The sequence below is a fragment of the Saimiri boliviensis genome, chromosome 14 (assembly GCF_048565385.1).
Source record: "Saimiri boliviensis isolate mSaiBol1 chromosome 14, mSaiBol1.pri, whole genome shotgun sequence".
In the NCBI taxonomy this organism is placed as follows: domain Eukaryota; kingdom Metazoa; phylum Chordata; class Mammalia; order Primates; family Cebidae; genus Saimiri; species Saimiri boliviensis.
This window is the reverse complement of record NC_133462.1, coordinates 85,063,395-85,081,323: the sequence shown is the minus strand read 5'-3', so window position 1 is coordinate 85,081,323 and position 17,929 is coordinate 85,063,395. Positions and strand designations below refer to the sequence as shown.

At 44.0% G+C, this 17,929-nt stretch overlaps 1 protein-coding gene across 14 annotated transcripts in view; it reads right to left on the bottom strand.

The window, feature by feature from the left end:
- Nucleotides 1–4,712, bottom strand: part of RYR2 (ryanodine receptor 2) — a 753,432-nt gene extending 748,720 nt beyond the window's left edge. For 13 of the 14 annotated variants that reach the window (XM_074385363.1, XM_074385370.1, XM_074385367.1 and 10 more), the window contains exon 1: nucleotides 4,576–4,712. In XM_074385363.1, coding sequence (XP_074241464.1) covers nucleotides 4,576–4,623 — 48 coding nt within the window. In that variant the 5' untranslated portion in view covers nucleotides 4,624–4,712. The remainder of the gene's footprint in view (nucleotides 1–4,575) is intronic. The other variant, XM_074385365.1, reaches the window with a different exon arrangement.
- Nucleotides 4,713–17,929: the final 13,217 nt, after the last annotated feature.

Here is a 17,929-nt window from a genome sequence, read left to right as displayed (position 1 = left end):
TGGGCCAAGTCATTTGGCTCTCTGAACTTTTGTTTCCTTATCTGCAAAATCAGAGAGGCATGGGAGGGGGGTAGACAGGGTAAGGTTTTCTAAAGGTCTCTTCCTACCCTAATGTTTTGGAGTTTATTTATGGATTTTTCCCTTCTGATCGCTTCATGCCATCCTTTAAATCTTTTCTTTGCAGTTACAGCTGCAAACCACTTCTCTACTTATTTTGAATACTTCCTTAGCATGCTATGCATACAGAAGGTGTTCAACAAATGTTTTCCCAATTAATCTAAATCCCACAATGTCAGAGGTTCAGGACAAATGTATGCTTCACCACCTCTCCCTTTCTCCCAAAAGCTATCTAAAGAAGCAGAGTCACCTAGTGTTGCTGGAATCCTTTCTTGGGTAATTCAGCTGTGATAAAAACACTTATCTGAAGCCAAAGTACAAATACAATTGAATGTCAAACAAATTAGTGCCCTAAGTGTTTTAGATCCTGCCCTTCCTGCCAATGTGTACATGCTAATTTCTAAGTTTAAAAAAAAAAAAGTCTGATGATGTAAGCCTGGGTGGGCTTTCCATCAGTTCCTTGGGAAAATGCCATAGTGCCTATCTGTCTAAAGCTCCTCGTGGCTTCGTTATGAAGGGAGCAGAAAGTGCAGACTTCCACTGCTTACTCCATCTTTTCATTTGTACTCTGTGACATTCCTACAGCTGAGGAAACTAATTTGCTATAAACCTAAAACATACTTGAACAGCAGATAAAGAGGCCTTTCTCTCTTGGAAAGGACACTATTAGCCTAAGATTTGAATTTTAGTCCTTGTTCTGCACTGCTGAGCACTGACTTCATGCCATTAATTTTCCTGGACCTCTACAAACTAGGGCTAACCATTCCTGTCCAACCTACTGCACAGTGTTGTACACTGGCATCTATACTGCATAATTATCATTGTTTGTCAATGAATATATTTAAAGATGCTTCTTGTCATTATGGAACAAGATGTATAAACACTGAGAAGAAATCTATAATGAAGTACTTCATTCTGCAAAGGAGGAAGACTGTAAGCATTCCTATCAGAATCATTTTTACAGCCAGAGCTAAGTTTTAAGTCTCCATCTATGGGTAAATACAAAACTACATGACACAGTACACCCCAAGGGTAACTCAGCCATGCTTACACAAATGAAAGAAAGATGAAGTACTCAAGAAAAAAGAAAAATCCTTGACCAAGGTCATTTTAAACCACGGTTTTCCTAAAGTCAGAGGAGCATCTTCTATAAAATTCTATACAATTGCTTGAAAGAAAAAAAAAAAAAAAAAAAAAAAAAGGACCATAACTAAAAGGATGCATGTTTTTAAATACCAAATGACAGTGTGTTGCCACATTGGTAAGTTACCAAAACCTTTAAAATAAAATACACATTCCAAATCATGGGTATGTTTGGATATGACAGTGAACAAATCCATTATGGACTGAGAGCTTATTTTATGATAGGATTTCTCTCTCCTAAGTGTCCCAGCCTATCCAGAGTTTACACAAACATATTTTCAATCTCTCTTAAAGATAAACAGACCCAAGTGGGCAGGTTTCCAGCAGATGGGAGAGTCACTGAATCGAAGAGCATCATTCATCTACATAACTATTTGGAAGGAATGTGAGCCGACTGGAGAAGCAATATAGCACATGGAACAGAGATGCCAGAGAGACCGGTACAGGGTAACCAGGGACAAAACCCTTTGCAAATGAGGAATTAATTTACAGCAGCAGACATAACTCACAGACACAGCCCATTAAAGATTTCACCTCTTCTTCCCTTAACAGTGATCTCAGAACTCTTCTAAAACAAGAAAAGCAAAAAAAATAAAATAAAAGCTTTCTGTGGACAGGGGTCAAAAAGATGCCTCGATGTGCTGGAGTGCTGAATACAAATCCAGCAGACAATGATTTGCTCAAGACAATAATTCAGACATTCTCATCAGAACATATGAAATGGCCAAATTCACAATTATGCTGTCTTAATGACTGTTTTTCTTTTCCTATGCAAAACAGCTTCATCCATCACTATCAAGAAGTCTTCCATCTACAACTGTTTTATCAAAATGTACAGATTCCTAATACTCCTTCGACTATTTGTTTCAAATAAAAACAAAGAAGAAGAAATAACTCATATTGACAAGCTTGCACATAACAGAGAAATAAATGCCCTCAGGAAAAGAAAAGAAATTATTTTAATGTAGGACCTACAGTGTCCCTGTTATTAACCCCATCATTTCTGAACCAACATTCTCAGATTAAGAGGGGAAAAAACGGGCTTTGTAAAGGAGAGAAGGTAATAGCTGGAGGAGCCGGTAAAGCATTTGAGAATTTCCATATGAAAATTGTAAAACTGTGAAGAAAGGCATGTTTTCCTTTTAGACGTTAATGCTATACCAAAAAAAAAAAAAAAAAAAAAATCCCTCTGCTCCCCTGTGCTACCTCCTTCAAGGTCATTTATCATCAGCACAACAACCTACGGATGTTTTATTAAAAGAAAAATTCCATCCTGGGACTGCCAGATCTCTACCCAGGACCCACTTATCAAAGGTGTTGCTCTGGCTGACAGGCAGCTGCTGAGTGGCACTGAGTTAACATTACTTTATATGTGCAAAACCCCATCAGGCAGCAAGTTCCCTCAGTCTCCATTAAGCATTCTGATAACACCACCTCCATGAGCTCAGCTTAACAGTAAGCCTGTAGGAAGCCTTTGAGTGCATGAAGCCCACCAAATTTCCTAGCTAATTTTAACCCCATAGAGTTTGATACAAATTGACTGAAAAATCATGCAGCAATTATATTTGTCCACCTGAATAAAAGGTTCATTTTGAGAAAAATCTAATGTGGTTTTAATTACTTTAAAAAAAAACCTTATAGACAATTTTCTATGGAAAAGACAACTGTATTACTAGCAGGTTTAATACATATCATGAGCAAGGTATTAGCGAAGACGCTCTTCCAAGCCCGGTACTGGGCCAGCAGTACTTTAAAAAGCATATGCAATGGTTCATACCATGCAGCTATTACGTTGGATTACTATTAGGTTGCCATCTAATGCAGACCCTGGAATTTTATCCTTCCCAAAGCTTCCCCCCACTCCTTTTAATGCACAAATGATTGTCTTCCCTCACCTCCAAAAAAAAAAGAGAGAGAGAAAAGAGAAAAAAAAGTCATTTACAATGTTCCTGTGAAATTCAGTTTTCACATGTTTATTACCGAAAAACATCATCAAGACTATTTTCACACCTAAAAGTTAATATTCCAAAATTCCACCATCTCTACAATTTTCTGTGATTAAAGGTAACTGGGAAATGGTACCTTTTTTTTTTTTTTTTTTTTTTAATTGCTGAGGTAACGAAGTACCAGCAGAAGCTGCAGTTCTAGGTTGGGGAAGTCTAGGGAATCCTTCAAGGGAATATCCTTTGGGAAGGAGGGCAGAAGTGAAGAAGGACTCAAAGGATGCTAACTAGGTTATTCTTAGCAGGAAGTTAGGGCATTTTCTTTTCTGGAGAGGCTCTCCAGTCCCAGCTTGGAGGTGAGCAATGCCTCAGCCTGGGAAGTATCTGCAGTGTTCAAACAAATCGGAGAGAAGGAGGAGCAGTGCCAAGAGGTACTTAAGGAGAAAGAATTGTATTAGTGTGGAGCCAACCTTTCCCTGCCTGCGACCCAGTATGGGGCAACCACCCTGCCCTTAAACACACACATACACACACACACACACACACACACACACACACACAGTTTGCTGCACTTGGCATGCAATAAGCCAGCATTTAGAAAACGACACGTTCACGATGTTCCCCCACCACCACCCGCGCGCGCACACACGCACACACACACTCGCTTCCCATGCCTTCCGCGCTCTGCAAGCGGTCACAGCACCACCATGGATGGCACCGGCCTCGGGAACCGCGGGGACCAGAGGCGACTCCTCCGCCTTCGCAGCACCTCGACTTGGGGGAAACCTCCGGGCAGCGTCCTGCACCATCACCCCCGCCCCCGGCCAGCTGCGCCGCACGCTACAAAGAGTCAGCGAACCGACGTCTTCGCTCCGAGACAGCGCGCGGGTCCAGCCCGAAAGCCCAAGAAACCTCCCGGCGGCGGTATTCCCGGAGACAGCCCGAGTCCCCGCCGCTCCCCACTCCCCCACGGGCCACCCCGCTCTACACCCTGCCCCCAGCCGCCCGGGAGGTCCCAGCCCCGCCACCGGGCAGGCCGGACCGGCCGTCCCCTCCTCCCCCGGTTCCCGCAGCCCCGAAGCGCCGGTCCCCCGTGTCCCGGGTCCGAGCCTGGGCGCCTCCCGCCGGCTCGCCGCGCTCCATCCTCTGGCTTTCCACACGCGCGCACAGACACGCGCCCGTGCCCTCCCTCGCCCCGACACGCACGCACACCTGCACACACTTGGCGATGCCGGCTCCTCCCGCATCCCCCGGGGGCACCCCTCGCCCCGCCCGCGAGTCCCCGATGCCCCCTGTCACTCTGCCCGGACCCCGCTAGTGGATGCCCCGGCGCCCCCTTCCCCTGGGAGCACACGCGACGCTAGGCGCTTACAGTTCGCAGGAACTGGATCTCGTCTTCGCCCTCGCCCCCATCGGCCATGGTTCGGCGCCTCCTAGCCGGGGCCGGCTCCCGAGCCCCACGGAGCCCGGCGGCGGCCCCTGGCGCTGTCTGCTGCTTCTGCTGCCCGGAGCCGGGGGCGGGAGGGGGCCGCGCTGCCGGGTGCCGAGCGCCCCGCGGTCCCCGCCTGCAGAGCGGAGGAGGAGGACGAGGCGCGGGCGCGGGCTCTCGGGCGGGGGTGGTCGAGGCGCCGGGCCTCCGTGCGCCGCACTGTGCGGGAGGAGGGCGGCCGGGCCCGGAGGACGCGGGGAAGCGGCCCCGCAGCCCCGCCGCGCTCGCTGCCTGCAGCCGGCGGTCTGCTCGGCCCCGGCTCCTCCGAGCGAGTGCGCCGAGCCCGCGGAGCCGGGGTTAGTGCCGCGGTGGGGGTGGGGAGTGGGGGCGGGCGGGGAGGAGCTCGCCGGCTCCCCGCTGCTGCAGGTAATCCGCAGCCCGCTCCTCCGGGCCGCCAAACCCGAGGCCCAGCGCCGCTTACTGGCTGCGCTGGGTATCGGGGCCGGAGCGCACCCGGCGAGCGCACGGCCTCCTACCTGCGCCCCGCTGGGGTCCCTGGGCTCATTCCCCTACGCCTTCTGATCTTAAAGCCCCCGGCACGACGCCCCTTCCTCCTGGTCTGGGCTAGGGCGCTAACTTCCACGGCGCTCGGGATGGCACGGAATATCTTTCACCTGGGCGGATCGCACGGCATGATATCTTTCACCTGGGCGCACGGGGTAGCTAATCTTCAACAGCGGTTACCCAACACCTGGTATTTTAAACTTGGGTTACCTCTACTCATGATCAACATGGGAATTTTTCAATATCTAGTTTTAGCGTGCCATGCTTTTCTCAGATAATCGATGCAAAGTGGATGGTTTGGGTGCACAGAACGTTAACAAATTCATTCAACAAATATATAGTAAAGTGCCTATGCCAGGCAATGTGGTACGAGATAGACCCAGGAGTTTATAGTCTATATTCGAATAGCAAGCCTTAATTTAACAAGGAAGTGCAGTAAAGTATGGGATAATATCTATAAGTCTGAACCCTTGGATGGCTCTAAACTCAGACTATGGTATCCATTATCCTTGCTGAGAGAAGAAATTCGGGCATTCCACCGCAGATGTCAATATCTTGCTCTTGCAATCCTCCATGCAATCTACCAAATCCCTACTTAACAAACGACTAAGAAAATACAGTGGCTGAGACAATTTGGACAGGAAAGCATTTATCTCTTGTTCCTAGTCCACAGTGCTTTCATTTATCATACTTAAAATAAATATGTGCAAAGTAAAGTTTTCAAATTTCAGTACTACAGAGATGCAATCATTGTAAAACAAGGATTTTGGCGTCCGTTTACCTACATCTCACATTCTGCGGTATTTAACTCATTATTAAAATCGACCCGTGAGTTCTCTGCAGTTTACATTTTATTTTTAGGCATCCATTAACTTTGTACTTACTGGGGTAGGTTTTGTGTATTTCCAGGAGAATGAATACCATAAACATATTCCTAAATACTCGCCGTGATGGAGCTAGTACTGTTCTGTTCTATCTCATAGAAGTATACTGGTCATCTTACCTAAAAACGTGTCCTATCCTTGTAGCCATGATGGCTAACCAACGCTTAAACCATTATAATTTATGTGAACGTTTACACTTACAAGTCTCTAAACGAACAACCAGTGAGCTCCCAAAAGGTCAGGTAAAAGTGCTCCATGAGCAATGACTGTATTCTGAAAGTGGCTCATGGTTTAATGTTAAATGATTTGATCTTCCAAATTTAGAATATATCAAATTGACATTTTAAAGTATTTTATTCGGAACTATGGAGAGATGGTTTTCTTAATTACTCCATTCTACCCAGATGATAGGTAAAATAATGTAAAAACTCTTACCACATCTTCATTTTGCCATTTTAACTAGGCTGTAAACTTTTCTAGAAAGAGTTATGGCTATTATTTCTTTAGTTATCTCAATGTAAGTGGAATAATGCTAAATGGCCTAGACACTCAATGATTCTTATTCACCCCATACAGTCTTCAACAGCAGGTAGACATAGAGCAGAGGATATTTATAAACTATACCATGTATATGGACTTTACAACACAAAAATACAAAATTATGAGGTTTATAGATCTCTAGTCTTTTCTAAAAGTATAAAAATATGTTTAAGAATAATATACAATAATTTATTTTTAAAAAGAAAACCAAAGAAACCCAGCCTCTACTAAAAATACAAAAAATTAGCCGGGTGTGGTGGCATGCCCCTGTAGTCTCGGCTACTCGGGAGGCTGAGGCAGAAGAATCGCTTGAACCCAGGAGCTGAGATTGGGCCACTGCACTCCAGCCTGGGTGACAGAGCGAGACTCCATCTCAGAAAAAAAAAAAAAAAAGAAAGAAAGAAAAAGAAGAAAACCAACGTAAATATAAAGAGTGTTTTAATATTGGTGATGGGCATATTGATGGAATATTATTTTTGGTACTCTGATATTCTGTTGCATTTCATAATTATATAACTAATTTTTAAAAGAAAGCAATTTCAGTGAAAGCTATGGAAACTTTTTACCTACAGCTTTAAAAAAAAATAACTCTTTTGGATGGTTTAGTTATAATTTCCTAGTTTCTTCTTCTGGTGGACAATTGTAAAAAAATTTGTTTTCCACACTTTGGAAGGTCGAGGCAGGCGAATCACGAGGTCAGAAGATCGAGACCATCCTGGCCAACATGGTGAAACCCTGTCTCTACTAAAAATACAAAAATTAGCTGGGTGTGGTGGCGCGTGCTTGTAATTCCAGCTACTTGGGAAGTTGAGGCAGGAGAATTGTTTGAACCAGGGAGATGGAGGTTGCAGTGAGCCAAGATTATGCCACTGCACTTCAGCCTAGCAGCAGAGTGAGACTCTGTCTCAATTAAAAAATAAAATAAAATAAAATTTGTTTTCCATTGCAAAGATCATAGGATACCAACTAACCTCAATTTTAAGTGTACTTGAGAAAAAGTATATGTAATTTGGATACAGCTTAAAGTTTATGTTTACTGTCTTTAATTCTTATTGTAGACTCAGACTAAAAGGAATTAGCAAGTAAACCTTTTTCTAAGCACAAAACTATAGTTCATTAAATAGAAAAAATTATTTGCTATTTTCATTACAATGTAGTATTCGATATCTATGTATTTTGTAATTTTTATTAAAATATTTCTTGACTGGACATCATGGCTCACACTTGTTATCCCAGTGTTTTGAGAGGCCAAAATGGGAGAATTGCTTGAGGCCAGGAGTTCAAAACCAGACTAGGCAATGGAGACCTCATCGCTACCAATAATAATAATAATAATAATAATTAATTAGCTAGGCATGGTGACACACACCTGTAGTCCTAGCTAGCTGGGAGACTGAATGGAAGGATTGCTTGAGCCCAGGAGTCTGAGGCTGCAGTGAGCTATGATCAAGGCACTGCCCTCCAGCCTGAGTGACAGAGAAAGATCTTCTCTCGAACAAAAAAAGTATCTTTTTCTAAATCCGTGTTATGTAGCATAATATTGCTTTATTATAATCTTTATATTCAATAGATAACACTCCACTTTCAATCTTGATTAATCATGAAATTTTAATAAGAAGTTTAGAGGATGACAACTCTATGTTTCTTAGTCCAAATTTGGGAAATGTTCTTCTTTATGACTGATTTTATATTCTGCAAGAGAGGGAAAAATTTTATTTCCCCTTTTTTAATTAAGAGTTTTTCTGCAGTCATCTAATTAAGAACGGGCCATTGTAGCCCACTTATTCACTTGGAAGGATGCTAGACAGCCTTAAAGAAGAAAAAAATTAGGACAAATGTAAAATTTTTCATTTTGACTTACAACTTACTAAGCTCCCCAATGATGTACATGAGTTTAAAACATTAACTTCTTCCTCAAGGTTTCTACGGAAACTCAGCTAAGAGACTCAGCATTATCATTTTAATTCAGCTTCTTTCAATTATGATCACATACATTAAAGGCTTCATTACTGACTTGAAAGCCTCTGGAATTGTCATCAAATCATTATAAAATTAGGATTAGAGAGCTTCTAACATCCTGAGATTTAGCCCATTTCTTGTTAACTCAGATTTCCTGTTTCAAAATCTCTAAGGAACGTTTCATACCTATCTTCTTACCCCACTTCGGAACTCAACAAACCAACGTTTTACAGAATTTCTGCTTTATTTACATCCTTATTACGTGTGTGCTAAAATACTAGAGTTCTGATCAGCATCTGTCCTAGAAATAAATCCCTGGGGTCACTATGAAGTAAAAAAGCCAGTCCTCAGGTCACATGTCATGAATTAATGCCAGATAGCCAGAAATGACTTTACGAATGATGACAATGGTGATAAAACCTCATTTATTGAGCATTTACTATGCTCCAGGCACTTTCATTTTATTTTTTTCTTTTCGTCTTCTCAACAATGTCACTTTTGAAAAAAAAGGAACGAAGGCTTAAAGAAGTTAAGTAGCTTGGCCCAGATTATGCAACTGCTGAGTGATGAAGAAGGGTCTGAGGACTACTCCCCTACCTCCATCCCAAATCGGAAAGCACAAAAAAAAGTCTAGACTAGCACGAGCTATAAAAGGCTCTGGCAGCCCCGGGAGATCTGTCCCTGGTTTTAGGCCAAAGCAAGTCCTGCTAGCTCTTGGAATGCCAAGTAAGTTCTGGAAAGAGACAGGGATTACTATGTGTTCAGCAATAAAATCCAATTTATGCCTTTCTCCACAGTTTGAATTCTTAGAAGAAATCAATGTTTCAAGACTTGAAGGTTATTTGTCACTGTCGTATAAGTTCCTTTAAAAATTATGAAGCCCCAAACTACAATTAGTATTCTAATTTCCGGAGTCAGGACTGAACTACATGCAAATAGTGAAAATACACATGATCTACCTCTTGGAATCAGAGGAGCCCTGGACAGCACAGAGAGGGTGACCCCCCTGACTAAAAGTTTGCTTATTACTGTAGACCCCTCCTATCCACAGCTTTGCTTTCTGCAGTTCCAGTTACTCAAAGTTCCAAAACATAAGATGGAAAATTCCGGAAATAAACAATTTCTACTTTTTTTTTTTTTTTTTTTTTTTTTTTGAGACGGAGTCTTGCTCTCTTGCCCAAGCTGAAGTGCAGTGGTGCGATCTCGGCTCACTGCAACCTCTGCCTCACAGCTTCAATAAATTCTCCTGGCTCAGCCTCCCCAGTAGCTGGGATTACAGGGGCACACCATCACAGCTGGCTAACTTTTGCATTTTTAGTAGAGATGGGGCTTCACCATGTTGCTCAGGCTGGTCTCGAACTCCTGACTTTGTGATCCACCGGCCTCAGCCTCCCAAAGTGCTGGGATTACAGGCGTGAGCCACTATGTCCAGCCCAATTCCTATATTTTTAATTGTGTGCCAGTCTGAGGAGGGTGATGAAATCCTGTACCATCTCACTCTGTCCCATTCAGGACATGAATTATTTCTTTGTCTGACATATCCATTCTTCTATACTCTCCACGGTTAGTCAGTAGCTGTTTCAAGGATCAAATTGACTACCCTTGTATCACGGTGCCTGTATCCAAGTATCCCTTATTTTACTTCATAATGACCCTAAAGTACATGAGTAGTGATGCTGGCATACTGTTACATTGTTCTATTTTATTACTGGTTATCACTGTTCATTTCTTACTGTGCCTCTTATAAATTAAGCTTAAACATAGGTTTGTATGTATAGGCAAAAAACACAGTATACAGAGGGTTCAGTCCAATCATGATTTTGAGCATCCCCTGGGGGCTGGGAATGTATCCCCTACAGATTAGGAAGTGTGGGTTCCTAAGGAAGTGTGGGTTCCCCAGCCACATTCCCAGCTCAGATCGCCTAGTGGCTTCCCAAGTAGGTCATTCTGACTGTTACGTGTCTCTGAAGGCAGATTCCTTCTGATTTGCCTATTTCTGTTGTATTTCAACTCAAATCCAAACTCCATCACCATCTTTGAGTCCTCTCTCACCTTCCCCACTGAACATCAGTGTCTTTTTACAAGTAAAAGGCATTTTCCTGAATCTTGTCTTTATATCCCAGAGCACGTCAGTAACTTCATCACTAATCTGCCTGTTTCTTATGCTTTTCCGTGCACATCAGCATCCTGACTCCCACCAGCACCACCTCCTATAATCACGTTTCCATCTTGTCACTTCCTTACCCAATAAGAGCTAGAAGGGTGGCCCCCAGATGCCTCCAGGCTATGTTCAAACCCCTCAGCCTGGCATTGGAGGTCTCCATGATAAAGCCTTGAACTTACCTTTTCAATATTTATTTCCAAGTATCCCCGTTTTGGCTCCCAACCAGACTACTGTTCTGCCGATTAAAAAGCTACTCAGCCATGCCTCTTCTTTTGCTATTTCTTTAGCCACCCAGGGCCACAAAATCCTGCTGAAATCTGCTCCATGCTTCAAGGACTAGTTCAAAGCTCCCTTCCGGGCTTTGATTACTCTGGCCAGATCCCGTATCTCCCTCCTGTGGACCACAGACCTTGATGCTGTATTGCCCAGGACTGTAGGTGTATATTTAAGGGTAATGTCCCTCAAATGCAACAACTACTGCCTAGAGGCAGAGAAAATGTGTCTACTTTTTATTACACTTCTTTTCTTTATGCATAGTCATTAAGAATCCTTTCTGTCAATGACCGTAAACTGCTTGTTTACCATTTTGTATGTAACTTTCTACTTTCACTTTCCTTTTCAGAAAATGTCATTTCCAAACACCTATCTTCTTTTTATCACTTCCTCCAAGTGGAGTTCATTCTTTAAGTGCAAGGTGCTAATCACTTTGCTGTGTTCAGTAACGCAAAAGTAACCCTATTGCTTTTGTGTCAGTAGACTTTGTCCCAGAATGAGACCTATCTCTGATGTTTTCCAGATAGTTACAAAACAACAGGACATGAGCTGGTTCTTTGAACTCTATTTGTTCATTAATTTGACAGAAATTTATTGGGAGTGTCCAGGCTTTGTCCTAGCAAATAAAGCACTGGCCCCATCTTCACGGGGCTTTTATTCCAGGGGAGGAGCTAGACACCAAGTAAATGAATGTCAGGGGCATGGAGTGCTACCAAAAATCAAAGCAGAAGCCGAGGGAAGTAGCTCATGCCTGTAGCCCCAGGTACCTAGGAGGCAGAGGTGGAGGCAGTAGGATTGCTTGAGTTCAAGTCCAGCCTGAGCAACATAGTGAGACCCTATGAAAGAAAGAGAGAGAGAGAGAGACAGAGAGAGAGAGAGACCCTTTCCTAGGGTCTCAACATAGTGAGACCCTAGGAAAGAAAGAGAGAGAGAGAGAGAGAGGGAGGAGGGAGGGAGGGAGGAAGGAAGGAAGGAGAAAGACAGGGAAAGAAAGAAAAAGAGAACAAAGGAAGGAAGGGGAGAGAGGAGGAAAGAAGGAAAAGGAAGAAAGGAAGGAAGGGAGGGAAGAGGCAGGATATGGTAACAGAGGGACCAGATTTGTAGAGAAAATGGTCAGGGAAGACATCCCTGATGAAGTCACATGGCAACAGTAGCTTGAATCCAGCCAAAAAATGAGCCTTGTGGCTATCTAAGGGAAGAGCATTCCAGGCAGAGGGATTCGTATGTGTGAAGGCTTGGAGGTGAGAGTGTGCATGGCATGTGTGAAGGATTGTATGGGCAGGGCAGGGCAGTGGTGCACTATGGGCAGAGTGAAGAGGGAGTGGGAGGGTGCGGGCTGAGGAGGGCAGGGAGGCAGCGGACACAACACACATCCTGCCCGTTCCGAATGGGAACGTCCGTTGCGTTTTTCAGGAAAAGAGTTCAGTGAGCTCAGTCTGGTTTCAACTAGGCCAGCTGGCTACCCATTTTAACATCTGACCTGAATCTCCACACTCGCTATGCATTTCTAATTCCTGGATACTAGAAATCTAGCATCTGAGTAGAAATTCTCCTTACCTGTGGAAGTTTGCTAAGAGGTCCAGCTTGGTGGATTAGATTTATTCATTGTAATAGTAAGGCACCCTACATTTCACCAGCCTTGTTATTGACTTGAGAGATGGCATCCCTTGTTCACCTGCTGCCAGGAATCAGGACGAGGTAGTGGCCATGAGTGTGGGTTTCAAGCCAAACAGACTCAGTTCTCTTCCCTTCTTTGTGACTCACTAGCAAGTTACTTAACTGTCTAATCTGTTTTTCTGTCTATACAATGAGGATAATAAGAATACCTTCTAAGGTCGCTATTGATATTAAATGAGATAATGACTCTAACTTGCAGAGTGCAATGCCTAGAATATGGACACACCCACTAAACTGTACATGCATGTATGCAAATGTATTTACGTAATTGTTTGTGGCTCCTGTTAAACTTAGAACTGAAATTATTTGTATTATCAGAAATCAATCAGATGGTATGTTCAGTGCAACAACTTTAAAAATATAGATTTTTCTAATTTTTCCATCATTATTATTATTACCAATATTAAAAGAGTTTCTTTGGTAAGTTCTCGTCTAGTGCACAAATACTCACTGTCTCATAATATTCCACTCTCTTTTATAATTTTTTTTTTTTAGTTACAAGTAATAGAAACCTAATTTTAAAAAAAAAAGAGGCACTTAAACAACAGAGGAGATCATTTCTCTCACGTAACATTAAGTCTATAAGTAGGTAGTCCAAAACGAGTTCCATGGCTCCATGATGTCATCAGTGTGCCAACCTCCTGGCTTATCAGTCTATCATCCTTAGTTCATGGAGTCAAGTCTCACTATTGCAACATGGCTGCTGCTGCAGCAGCCATTGCATCCAAATTCCAGATGGGAGCAGGGCGTGTATGGTGGGTCAAAGGGAGCATGCCATATGAGTTAATCCACCAGTTAAACAGCTTTCCTGGAAGTTCCACCAGTAATTTTCACGTCTATCTCATTGGCTAGAATTTAGTCACCTATGTTTATAAGAGAGGCACTGGAAATATAGGTTTCAGCTGGCTGCATTGCCAACCTCAACAAAATTAGGGCTCCCTTGACAAGAAAAAAAAAGGAAGGTGAACATTAAATAGGCAACCAGCAGATTTGGCCTCAACTTTCTTAATAATTGTCTTGTCATATGATACATGTATGTAGTATGTTAGATTTTATGATTAAGAGGATAGTCTCATGAACTGTAGACAATCCCTTAAGAAAAGAGATACGTTTTGTGTCATCAAATGAGAGGGTTCATGTTCGTCATTTCCAAATGGAAATACTTTAGTATTCCTCAAATGTCGAAAAACGTAATAACATAATTTACTAAAATAGCCTCCTTTATTTTCATATTCCAGTTTAATCAAATGTTCCTGTCAGAGCATGAGGCTGCAGTGAGCTATGACCATACCACTGCACTCTAGCCTGGGCAACAGAGTAAGACCCTATCTCTAAAACAACTTCCTGTCACACACGTTGGATGTCTTTTATATATAATACATTGGAGTGGGGGTTTGGGGGAGGTCTTTTGTTTTTTGGGTTTTTTAACTACAAGATCCATATTCTAGCTTCAACCTGATTTAACTATATTCATCTGGGGTAGAGGTGCTGCAGGTGAAAAAGAGTAGGTTACATCCAGAGCTAAGACAGTGATGCTTTGGGAAGGTTATAAAATCCAGGAGCATGTTGACACCAGCTTCTACAGCTCTTAACTAGATTTGAACTGAGTAACTGTGCTATGATACAAACAGAAATATCTTTTTGAATTTGTCATTGGATGTCATGAGCACAGGGAAATTTCTGAAGGTGAAGGGCTAAGGAATGTGAGTTAGAGAATAGGAGCACTAAACCTCAAGGGTGACATGATTTTTCAGCCTCTGTGCTGTGGTATTTGGCAGAATTCTGTGCGTATACTTCAGGCGGCAGGTGTGCTGGGCCACCAGTGGGGGCTTGGTTCAGCCAGGAAGGTTGAGGTTGCCCAAATCAACATCCTTTTCCTGATATATGCTGTGCACAGATGAGAGCTGAAGGCAGATGTGCAAGGCCACCCTACCCTAAAGGACCACTCGGAGGGTTTTCGGCTGATGCTCTTGCACCAATCCACCCATTCGTTCAGCATTACTTCTGCCTGGTTCTGCACTTGCTTCCCTGAGTAAACAAGGCAGTGCCTGCTTCCCGGAGCTTACAAGGTGTACAGTGCAGACAGGTGAGTGCTGTGACTGGAACAGAAGATGGGGCAGTGAGGGGAAAGGCTGGAATGCTCCTTGGAGCAAGTGACTTGTAAGCTGAGTGGTAAGAAGGCATCATCCAGACCTGAGACGGGCTGGGCCGGGAAGGCCAGCGGCCCTCATGATGGAAGAGTGTAAGATGGACCAAGGCCAAGGGAGCGATCTCAGAGATGAACCCAAGAAGTAAAGAAATGGTGGCATCATCCCAGGAATCTGCACTTGAACTGAGACGGGCCAAGGCATCACATAAAAGCTCATCCCTGATTTAGTTTTAAGTTTTATATTGTACTTAGAGGAGTCAGGAATTTAGCAGACGTTCTGAATTCCCTGAAGTCTCATCTTGCCTCAATTGTGAAATCTCAGGGTCCAAGGAAATATTTTGCCTGGGTTACACTCATGGGTGATCTGGATTGGCAGTTGCCAACCTTCTTTTTTTTTTTTCTTTTCTTTCTTTTTTTTTTTTTTTTTTTTTTTTTGAGACAGAGTCTTGCTCTAGCGCCCAGGCTGGAGTGCAGTCACACAACCTTGGTCCACTGCAGCCTCCACCTCCCAGATTCAAGCAATTCTGCCTCAGCCTCCTGAGTAGCTGGGACTACAGGCACTCGCCACCACAACCGTACTAAACACAACACCACAAAAGTACTAAAACTTTTGTGTTTTTAGTACTTGTATATTGTAGTGCTTTAGTTTCACCACATTGGCCACATCTCAAACTCCTGACCTTGTCATCTCCCTGCCTCGGCCTCCCAAAGTGCTGGGATTACAGGCGTGAGCCACCGCACCTGACCCTGCTTTTCTTACTGTAGTTTATTAATGTTTTCTTTGTTCAAAAAAGAAAACCAGTTTTTGAACACCTATTAGGGAGCAGGCACTGAGCTAGGTGCTAAAAATACAAACGTGACAGGATGGCACTCTCTCTCATCTCAGCTTCAGCGAAGGCACCAGAAGGTCAAAAACAAAACAGGTACACAAGACTCCCGCATTCTAAAGAGGATATTAAGACACCTATGTGGGACTTGCAGGAGGGTGCTGGACACTGACTTTGAAGCTTATGGTAGAGGTAGAAGCGGCTGAGAGAGACGATTTCTTTGGAGAAAGTTGGAGCGCTGTCCTATTCCTAACCCCGCCCACCCTTCTCAGGGGAGACGGGGCGCAAGACGTCCATCTCCCTACTCGCCTCAAGCCAGGAAGATGGGCTGCAAGCAGACTACACAGAAAGCTTGATATGGGTCCCCTGGAGATTTCTATCTGACTCATGCCTGAGAAATGCAAATAGTGGCGCTTTTTTTTTTTTTTTTTTTTTTTTTTTTTTTTTTTTTTTAGAGTCTCTGTCGCCCAGGCTGGAGTGCAGTGGCGCAATCTCAGCTCACTGCAACCTCTGCCTCGCGGGTTCAGGAAATTCTCCTGTCTTAGCCTCCTAAGTAGCTGGGATTACAGGTGCCTGCCACCACGCCTGGCTAATTTTTTTATTTTTAGTAGAGACGGGGTTTCACCATGTTGGTCAAGCTGGTCTCAAACTCCTGACCTCGTGATCTGCCCACCTCGGCCTCCAAAGTGCTGGGATTACAGGCGTGAGACACTGCACCCGGCTGTAAGTGGCTCTTTCAGGGGACCGTGCACAGCCACACCAGGAGGTAGCTGCCAGCCACAGACGGCAGAAAGAAGTATTTCCCTTAGCCAAGCTGTGGCATGCAACCTAGGACTGTCTTAAGGGAGCCTACCCAAGAAAACTACCTTCCAGGGGCTGAGCAACCTCAGCGCAAAGAGCCTGGATGGAGGTGTGCTGAGGATGCCGACGCCGGGGCTGGGGAGAGGTGAGGTGCCAGAGACATCGCCACTTGCAGGCAGCTGAAGAGGAGAGGGGTGGCCCTCTGAGCAACCCCTAAAAACATCGCTCAGAGAATCGCCTTTAAAAATCTTCCCGGTGCTGGTAACTTGCGACTCTTCCTGCTATGCTCTTGGCCTCACTCTCAGTGGCCGCCTCCAGCCCTGGAAGGTGCAAGGCGCCTGGTAGGGGTGCGAGGAGGCTCAAAGGAGGGAAATTAAAGGGAAGCCGACTTCACAGTCTGTGAGGAGCTTTAGGCACCTCAGCCAGATCCTCCCAATCTCTGGAGGGACACACTTTTTACATGAAGTTTAAAGTCCTGGTTGTGAAACCGGACTGAACATTCCAGCATGCAGCCAAGACTATTCTTGTGACTAAAAGTGACAGGAATGTCCTCCAGGCAAAAAAAAAAAAAAAAAAAAAAAAAAAAAAAAAAAAAAAAAAAAAAAAAAAAAAAAAACAAGCCTCTACAAGGTTGCAAAGGGACCTCGAGAGGAAAGAATACGGTGGCTTTCAGCATCCCTGTTGAACTCTGGTCCTTCCATGTAACAGTTGCGCAAAGGTACATGACACACACAAGATTTGCCTTCGGGAAGCACACAAAGTCTAAGTGAAAAAAGGTTCAGAGCAATGACAGCACAGCATGCTAAAAAGTAGGGCCGCGGTTGCAGGACCTACAGGGAAAGAAGAAGCCTTCAACCCTTTGTTGATGTCGAGGTAGGATTGCCAGGCAAAAGACAGGACACTCAGATACAGTTCAATTTCAGGTAAGTATCAAATTTCTTAGTGTAAGTATGTCCCCTGCAATAGCTTTGTTTGTTAATTCTGGTGGCTTTGCTCAAGGGACAGAGCATGTGGACCTGACCTCTCCTCCTCGTTGCTCTTGCTCTTCCCGGAGTTTGGGTTCTACTGACACGCCTGGCCGCTACGGATGACTGGCATACCTTCCGTCATCTACTGCTTTGTATTTTTATTTATTTATTTTTTAAATTTTTTTTGAGACTGAGTCTTGCTCTGTCACCCAGGCTGTAGTGCAATGGTGCAGTCTTGGTTCGCTGCAACCTCTGCCTCCTGGGTTCAAGCGATTCTCCTGTCTCAGCCTCGTGAGTAGCTGGGATTACAGGCGTGCACTATATTATACCTGGTTAATGTTTTAATTTGTTGTACAGACAGAGTTTCCCTATGTTGCCTAAGCTGGTCTTGAACAGTTGGGCTCAAATGATCCAACGGCCTTGGCCTCCTAAAGTGCTGGGATTGCAGGCAAAAGTCACGGAGCACAGTCCTGCATGGTGGTGTATCTGCA